The sequence below is a fragment of the Acanthisitta chloris genome, unplaced genomic scaffold (genome assembly GCF_000695815.1).
Source record: "Acanthisitta chloris isolate BGI_N310 unplaced genomic scaffold, ASM69581v1 scaffold23216, whole genome shotgun sequence".
Classification (NCBI taxonomy): domain Eukaryota; kingdom Metazoa; phylum Chordata; class Aves; order Passeriformes; family Acanthisittidae; genus Acanthisitta; species Acanthisitta chloris.
This window is the reverse complement of record NW_008679035.1, coordinates 20,377-29,751: the sequence shown is the minus strand read 5'-3', so window position 1 is coordinate 29,751 and position 9,375 is coordinate 20,377. Positions and strand designations below refer to the sequence as shown.

The 9,375-nt window shown below is 48.2% G+C and overlaps 1 protein-coding gene across 1 annotated transcript in view; it reads left to right on the top strand.

The window, feature by feature from the left end:
* LOC103804536 (NADH-cytochrome b5 reductase-like) overlaps nt 1-4,534 on the top strand; it is a 9,898-nt gene extending 5,364 nt beyond the window's left edge. Inside the window, exons 4-6 of the mRNA XM_009077150.1 lie at nt 677-781; nt 2,478-2,681; nt 4,292-4,534. Coding sequence (XP_009075398.1) covers nt 677-781; nt 2,478-2,681; nt 4,292-4,495 — 513 coding nt within the window. The 3' untranslated portion in view covers nt 4,496-4,534. The remainder of the gene's footprint in view (nt 1-676; nt 782-2,477; nt 2,682-4,291) is intronic.
* Nucleotides 4,535-9,375: the final 4,841 nt, after the last annotated feature.

Genomic DNA, 9,375 nt, shown 5'->3' with positions numbered 1-9,375 from the left:
CAGGCAACAGCCTGGATAATATTGTTTGTGCCTGGTAGAAAGTAAGGCAGTTGGTTTTTTCTTTTTTTTGCTAATGTTTTTCTTCCATGAGGCCCACATTAACATATTCTTTTGAAAATGTGGAGGCATCCCTTGGCATCCAGATGATCTGCTCTGAAAACAAGAGCCTCACAAATGAGAAACCTGGCTTTGGGTCACTAATTGTATTAGCACAGCATCTGAGAGACTGAAATAAAGCAAGAGCTATGCAGTGTTTATATAACTAACAGTACCCAGAGGGCATTTCCAAGCCCCATACCCTGAGATTTGGAGAACACTTGAAGGCCTGGACTGTGCTTTGCATGCAAGACACTTCTCTGTGTGCTTTGTAAGCAAGAACTCTGATAAGCTTTTTCCAGTTTTGGAAATTCAGCCTGCATGAGAGGGGGTTGTGTTTACATTATAGTCAAGCTGGAGTGGATCCAATGTGATTTAATTTAAATGTCTTTGTTTTGGGTATAACTTTGAGTTATTTTCCAAACAGAAAGATCTTTCTTTCTTTTTTTAAACACATGCAATGGGGGTTTTTTTGTCCCCTTCTTGTTTAAATGTAGATAACTTTATAATTGACTTTAAGCTGGGAAACTTTCCAACAGAGTATAATTATTCTTTTCTTTTGTGCAATGTTTTTTATTAGTGCTATGAAGCTGGGCTAATGTCACAATACATAAAAACCTGGAAGAAAGGAGACATGGTCTTTTGGCGTGGGCCGTTTGGAGGCTTCCCGTATCGACCTAATAAGGTTAGTTCCCTAAGGGACCTAGGATGCTTCAGCTTGTGGCAGCAAGCTTTGTTCAGTACTCTAAAGGGAAGGCATCAATTTGATTACTGTTTTCATGATTGTTTTAGGGACTTCCTGGGTTACTGTACAGTGCTGCAGCATTAGCAGTCAGTTGGAGAATGTACACCACCTGGAACTGCAGAATATTTAAGGAGGAAGAGGAGAAGGAGGTAGAAGGGAGACTGGAAAGTACTGTCAAAGGCTCTCTGTTCTCACTTGCATTGGAAGTTCCAGATGTGCTTAAGGAAGGGAACTTTGCACCAGCAATGAGTGTGGATTCTTGCCTTGTTTGACCCATATCACTGCTTTGTGGCTGGGGAGGTGTTAATCTTCTTCTCTCTTGGGTATTCCCCAAACCCTGCAGCTCCAGCACCCAGCCACTCTGCAAAGGCTGATCCCACCTGCTGATACCAGGCTGGCTGCAAAGAAAGGCAGGTCCGGTTTCGGAGGGAGGCTTCTCACACATACTAATTTGGTTACTTAATTGTGACCTTTCAAATGAGGAGCAAAATGGAAACACTGGTCATCGAGATCCCAAGGCATTGTGGGATTTTTGGAGGTTTTTTTCCTTTCCCTCCTACAAAAATAAGGCTGTAAAATCCAAGTGGCTGAGCAATTGTGTCCTGCTTCCTGAAATACTCTCCCTGCTGTTTTAAGCTACTGTTCTCTTCTCTCCTTAACAGCTTCCAGATAATCATTTGGGACAGAATGTAGCAGTCTTGCCTAGAAGTGTGTCCTGTGTGGAGCCATAAGTTGGACTTTGATGATCCTAGTGGGTCCCTTCCAACTCAGAATATTCTGTGGTGCGTGATCTGTGTAGATGCAGTTTGCAATGCACTTGAGCAATCTTTAAAACTACTTGCTGTGGAAGAACTGTCTGTTATTTAGGAATGACAGGTTCTGAATATTAGCTTCATCGTAAAATTTTCTTATAGGTCTACTTGCTGCCAGTAGAGTAGGACTCAGATTCGGGCAGATCAGATCCATTCACAATAAAATGTCCAGTCAAAACAGAGCACAGCAGCCTCTGAGGGGCTGAAGTTCCAGATCTGGCACCGGTGCACACTGGCTGCCAGCTGGGAAAAGTGCTGGCAACCTTCTGTACTCCTGTACACAACTTTACTGTCTGTACATCCCTATTGAAAGTGGAGTGAATGGCCTCCCCTTGCAGGTGGAAAGCTCTATGTGCTGCTGGTCTCTCTTTGAGAAAGGTGAGGTAATGCTCCAGGAAGATACATGGATCAGGATGAAGAGGAGTCCATTTCCTCCTGAGAACATTCAGGGTTGAACTTTATAGCATCCAAGACAAACACAGGGAGCATTTCCAGTGGGAGAAAACGCACAGTGGGTCAGCAAAGTGTACTGCAGAATTGAAACTGAAACATGAATTAATTGAAATCAAGGCTAAAATTAGGCTAAATTACTATATTTGGGTCAAATCCAGTTTCATTAGGTTTGGGATATAAACCCTGGAAGTGCTATCTGTAATCCTTCACAGAAAAATCCATTCTGAGATTTGCTTTTGCCAGTTCATGACCTTCTTATATGTTGTCTCTCAGGGCACCCTTTACCAGCGTGGCAGCAAGGAGGAACTGACCATGAGCACATCCATTTCCAGCCACCATAGCTCATTCCACATTCTCTGTTTTGTTGTTAGCACGGAGAGCTCCTCATGCTGGCCTCTGGCACTGGCCTTGCACCAATGCTCCCCATCCTCCAGTCCATAACAGATGATGAAGAGGATGAAACCTTTGTAACTCTTGTTGGATGCTTCCCTACCTTTGACAAAATTTACCTGAAACCTCTTCTGCAGGATCTGTCTCGATACTGGAACGTCAGAATATTTTATGTCCTAAGCCAGGTAAATGAATGGATACGGAGCACATTTTGTGTGCTGGATGAGCCTCTGCCTCCTCCACTTTTCCTTATTTATTTCCTAGTCATCAAGGCTGTTTTGTGGTCCAGTAGCTGCTGTTCTTGAAACTACTACATGTAGTCACACTGCTACTAGTCTGGAGAGTTTCAGGGAAGTGACCATCACTGCTTGTCCCTCTCTGCCTCCTTGGGAGCTGTTCTGTTGGGATCGACCTGCTGATTCATAGTCCACTTCAGATGTTTGTTGCTGCACCTAAACAGCAAATACACTATTTCTCCTTTCCTAACATCAGTGCATTAATCTGTCCTTGCCCTCCATTCATTCCTCATGGCTGGAGCTCTCTTCTTCTGGTATGTTAGCACCAACTTCCCAGCAATTATTTTTCCTTGCTGACCCATTTTTAAACTTTCTTTGAGTTGTTTCTCCCTCTGTAAAATTACTTTTCTGCCACGTTCATGGGATGAGGGCATACATCTCAGTGGTCTTACATTTTGAGCAGTCTGTTTCATTTCCATTTGGTCCCAAAGTTGCCTGTGTTCTGCATGGATTTGGTGGTTAAAAGTTATTTCTATCAGAAATGGGGATTCATTGCAGGGAGGATATAGAAAGAATTATTTATGCTAAGGGAATGAATCCCATTGCATTTATAGTTTCTCAGATGAATCATTTTTTGTATCTCTCACAGTGGAACTGCCTCATACATTCTGTTCCACGTGTGGCCTCAGCAAGTTGAGACTGGATATAGGGAAAAGTACTGGTGACTTAGACACCCCCTCAGCTGCTCTGTGGGGGTGTAACCATAAGTGTCTCTGGTGACATGGCTTAAATACTCTTTTCAGGGTATTTGAACTCTTGAGTGCTGTCTCAAGAGCATGAGGAGGTCTTGAAATTCGATCAGTGAAGGGCAAGAAACCCACCTGACCCCTGTCAACCCAGTCTGCCCTGTGTATACATCTCTCCCTTTCTCCTCTTAGCAGGTTTGTGGTAGTCCAACAGTGCCTTGTGCATCCTCCCTCTTGGGATTATGTATCTGTCTGTGTTTGACTCTGCTGCCTGTCACCACCACATCTGAGCACCTTCTGCTTCTGGTTAATAGCATTAAGAGAGTCCCTGCTGGATCTAACACCACGGGATATAACATTTCTCATGGGATCAGAGCTGTGTTTGGAGCAAGGCTGGCTTCTCTCAGTTTTGGTCAGGGGAAATGGGACTGAAAGAGACTTGAGAATGGGAGAGGCAGTAGAGAGGAACAGACTTGGGACTTTGTACTTGGGAATAGGAAAGGTGCACTGGGAGGTGGTTCTCAAAGGAGAAGGTTCTGCGGCATTTATTAGTGATAGTTATACTCTGGTTTGGTTCCGTCCCCTCTGAGCGAGTGGCCAGGTCCTGTGGCAGGGAAAGATTTCATCTGGAAATGAAATCCTTCCTCCTTTGGAAGAGGAGTGCAGCTCTTGGGAAGGGTCAGTGCTACCCAGATGGTGTCACAAGGGTGGAAAACATCCTGCATGGTACTCTGAGAGGAGGAAGGAGATTTAGCTGTAAGCAGTCAGTTGTTCTTTTTAACATGACACTCTGCAAACCTTTTACCTTTTCAGGAAACTTCACTGGAAAAACTTCCTTGGAGCTATCAAGAAAACACATACACTGGTCGTCTCAATGAAGACTTGATGAGGACAATACTAAACTCCTGTCGAAGAAAGCCATATATATTAATCTGTGGCTCTTCTGCATTCAGTGAAGACATGAGTAGATACTTGAAAGCTGCAGGAATTGAAGAAAATTCCTGTTTTGTCTTTTAGCAGGATATTCCTGACCTGAGGAACCAAGCCAAGCCTTGGATGTCCTTGTTTCTCTGCAGATATTGCACAAAATGGGGGTGAGCTCACTAGACTGAGTTCCTTGGGCAAATACCTTCATAGGCCTTTGGATCAACTATTTGACTCCAGTGTCATTCTCACTCTCAAATGTTTTAAGGCACAGGAGCCATTCCAGAGTGGTTGCTTTGTGGTGTGGCACCCACACCTCAGGGAACAGCATGGTGACTTTAATGGAAGTCTTCAAATGCAATTTTAAGAGAGACATCTCCTAAGGGGGTACCGAAAAGCATCCGCATACACAACTCGGCTGTAATGTGGGGACCAGTGACTTGCTGTGCAATCCATGTTGGTCTGGAGTGGTATTGTGCCCTGTTAGGTGTCCAGAGGAGAGATTTAATCCTCAGGGAGAAGACTGCCTGGCCAAGGGAACAGCAGAGCACTGGTCTGGCAGTCTGGAATCTGTGGGATTCATTTCAGTTCTGTCATGTGCTGGGTGATTCCAGGCAAGTCACTTCAACCTCTCTGTGCCTCAGTTGCCCTGTTATACACTAATACAGAGAAGGTGGCACTAAGCTTCTCTGAAAACAGCCTTTCCAACCATATATGGAAAAACTATTCATAAGGATGGAATTATATGTCATGCCCAGTGAGGACTTGGGCAGGCTGAGCTCCTGCTCTGGCACAGCCTGTGTTACTTACCCTATCCTTAGCCCTTGAAGTGCTTCTTGGGGAGAGAAAGAGCATGTCCTAAAACTGAGAGAGTGTGGCTGGTTTGTGGCTGCTATCTGTCAGGGAGGATGGTTGTTTGCTTTCCAGGTCCCCAAAGTGTTGTACCATAGCCCTGGCTCATTAAATTGAACCTCTTTCAAATAAACAGCTGTTTGTTTTTGTCACAGGACTTTCACAGGTGCCCAAGGGGCTTCTCTAAGCATACAGGAACACCACCTGAGGAGTGAAAGCTTCACAGGGCTCTGCTGGGGTGCTCCCATGTGGGGCAGGGAGCAGAGCCAAGGACCTGCCTGGGGGATGGCAGCCTGGCACAGCACCCAGCCTGGGCACCTGGTCCCCTTCCTCCTTTTTCAGTCCAAACTTCTGCTGCTTTTCCTCTGAGGTATTTGCTGCCCACTCTGTTACCTTCTTGGAGCACTGTGTTTACTGTCTATATCTGGAGATACAGCCTTCTCTTCATTCCCAGTTTGCCCTGTGTTGGAGTTTCCTACACTGTGCCAGGAGATCTTGCATTATCATTCATGCCTCTTTTTTTCACCTGTGTCTAATACTTCACCTTACACAAAGGAGGTGTAGTTTAAGAGCTGCTCGAAATAAGCAGTGTGCACTGAAGTGGTGGCTGTGATTCATACACTGGGAGGGAGTGTAGGTTCTCCATGCATCACTGTGATTACTAAATGCCTGGAGTTAATCAAATGTAGCTACAGCTTTTGTATTAACTTCCTTAGAGCAAGGACTGACAAGAAAGCCTTCCAAACCCAAAACCGAGTAAAACAGAGAGATCCAGGGAAGTTGTCCATGGTTGGTCCAAGGCAAGCTCTTAGCTCCAATCCAACCTGTGCTTCAGCCACCATAGAATCATAGAATTTTAGGGGTTGGAATGGAAGTTACAGATTGTCTAGCCCCAACCCCCTGCCCTGGGCAGGCACATCTCCCACCAGAACAAAGCCTTCCAAACCCAAAACCGAGTAAAACAGAGAGATCCAGGGAAGTTGTCCATGGTTGGTCCAAGGCAAGCTCTTAGCTCCAATCCAACCTGTGCTTCAGCCACCATAGAATCATAGAATTTTAGGGGTTGGAATGGAAGTTACAGATTGTCTAGCCCCAACCCCCTGCCCTGGGCAGGCACATCTCCCACCAGAACAGTTTGCTTAAGGCTCAACCTGGATTTGATTTGAACATTACCAGGGTTGGGGCAGCCACAGCCTCCCTGGGCAACCTGTGCCAGTGTCTCACCACTCTCACAGGAAAAACTTCTTCCTAATAGCTAGCCTAAATTTCCCCTCCTTCAGCTTGAACCCATTCCCCCTTGTTCCATCACTACAGCTCCTAACAAAGAGTCCCTTTCTGGCTCCCTTGTAGCCCCTTCTGATCCTGGAAGGTCGCTATGAGGTCTCCACACAACCTTCTCTTCTCCAGGCTGAACAGCTACAACTTCCTCAGCCTGTCCTCACAGGGCAGATGCTCCAGTTCTCTTATCAGCTTTATCAGCCATGAGTCACTGCGTAGTGGAGATGCTTCAGCATAGTGTGAGGCTGGTAAAATAAGGAGATGCTTTCTCCAGTCGCTCTCCCTACTTTGACCTTTGCTAGGAACAGGGAGAAAATATTTTCCTTGGGTATTAAGTACGCTGAAAACCTCACTTATATACCTCCTGCTTTAAGTATTCTGCCTTTTTGAGACGTTGCTAAAAACCCACCCAGCCTTTTTGCAAAGGCCCGAGGTAAAACTTCACGCTCGCTTTCTGCGCCAAAGCTGGGACTGTTCCTTTAAACACAACCCCAATATGTCTGGGTATTTCAGCACATATGGGCCACGATGCTTAAACCCTACCCAGCTGGTCCGGCCGAGCTGCCGCGCAGCTCCTGCCTTTGTTCCTGGCTCAAAGGGAGGGTGGTGAGAGACGGAGCAAGCTGTGAGTGCTGCGGCTGGCGATGCTGCACAGGCAGGCGCGGCCGGGCGGGAGGTGCTGCCTGCAGCGCCGCAGGGCGCGGGGGCTCCGCGAGACCTTCTCCGTGGGGGAGACGATGTCCTTGGAAGTATGAACTCGAAGGGGCCTTTAAACCGCCCATGGGCACTTTGTTCTCTGCTTTCTGCCCTTTTCTCCCTTCCCCCTCTCATCCCCCTCTTCCCAGCCATCTCCCTCTTCCACATGATCCCCCTCTTCCCAGCCATCCTTCTCTTCCCAGCCATGCCCCTCTTCCCAACCATCCCCCTCTTCCCAGCCATCTCCCTCTTCCCAACCATGCCTCTCTTTCCAGCCATCCTTCTCTTCCCAGCCATTCCTCTCTTCCCAACCATCCCCCTCTTCCCAAACATCCCCCTCTTCCCAAACATCCCCCATGGGGACAGCCCCTTTCAGAGGCTGGCATGGGGTGGAAAGGCTCTCAGGAAGGATTTTCCCTGCCGAGGGAAGATGGGAGGTTTCCTTCCCTTTGGAGGCTCAGAACCACCCCGTGGTGGCAGCCTCATGGGGAAATGGTGTTGATGCTCTCATTGACTAGGGGATCTGTTGAGCTGGAGGGCCATGAGCTCCCTGCAGTGGTGGGTGGCCCCGGCCAGGGCAGGGGCTCACATCCTGCCTCTCCTGCCAGGCTGGTGCTGGTGGGATGCTCCTGGGCTCTGGCTGCCCCCCAGGAAGCTCCTGCCGCCCATGCAGTGCTGTGCTGGGTTAAGGGGCTTCACTTTGCCTCCTTTCTTCTTCCTTATGTGCAGCCTAAATACCTTCTTAATTTCATCTCATTATTTCCTGCCTAAATAATTCCTGTTTCTCCTGGGAACCGTTTTTAAACCTTTGATCTTCTCTGAAGTCTCACAGTCCTGATCACGTCCTTTCTGTTTAAATGAATCAAATGCCTTTTTGACTCATGATTTATATATTTGCCCACAAAGGAACAGAGGCAGCGCCGGTATCACACACCTCGAAATCACCCACTGTGTCTCCAGCCAGAGCCAAAGTACCCTGAGCTGATCCAGAACACCTCCACTCAGGCCTCCATGCCTGGCTCCTCTGCTCTCCCTGCCGAGCTCTGCTCTCCCACCGAGTTCTGTCGCTGACAAGCAGGTTGCCTAGGCTCAGGCCAGCCTGGGAATGTCCATCTCCAGGTCAGGAGAGGGTGAATGTGCTGGTGGTTGATGGATGCTCTCCCCTGGGGGGGTGGCACAGCTGCTGTGCTGCACAGCCCAGGCCCCTGTCTCCTGGGGGTATCCCAATACAGAGTGCAGCTGGAGGGATGGAGAGGAGTGGTTATGTAGGTATTGGTGTCCTGGACACTGGCTCCATGCTGGGATGTACCTCGAGTGGTGGTGGAAGGGCTGGAGGATAGTAGGTGTTGCCAGAGATGGATGTGGTGAGGATGACCACGTTGCTCTGTTGTGCAGCGATGGAAAAGTTGGGGAGCACATTGTTCCTGAGCCCAGGGGATAATGTTACTTGGAAGACTGAGCACTCCTCCTGCCTGAGACAGGACCATGGTGATGGAAATATCCAGAAGAGGCCCCTGCACCAGAGGCCGTGGTGCCAGTTCTCTCCTGCCTCTTCACTGCGTGGCCCCACGTGTTTCACAAGACACAGGGACAGACCTGCTCGCCAAGTCATCAAGGAAGCAGCTAATGAAGCTCTGCAGTGTCCCTAGGAGGTCAGCAGGAGATGTGCCAGCATCACAACATCTCCCAGAGCCTGTATTGGAACAGGAGGTTTGTACAGTGCCCAGGGACAGGTGCCTTGCAACTTGTTCCGCTGTGCACTTAGTCCTGGCACTGATGTGAGGACACGGTGCCCAGTGCCCCAGGACAGACACCCTGATGTGTCCCCTACCTCAGTTGAGATTGGGTTGGAGGGCTCCTGGCTGGGATGCCCCAGTGCTCCCAGCAGCCCTCAGCATGGCTCCAGCAAGGCCGGGCAGTGGGGAGAGAGCCTGTACAAATATTATTGTTGTTATTATTCCCCATAAATATATGCAGGCACTTAACGACCTTGGCATGGAGCATTTCCTGGGGATTCATGACCAGTTGGCGTTAATGGTCCTTAGCTGCACCTCAGGCCATCAGCTCCTCCCAGCCTATCATTAATCCACAGGAAATGTCTCGGGCATCGATCCTCGTTTCTTAATTAATAAATTCAACTTGTCTCC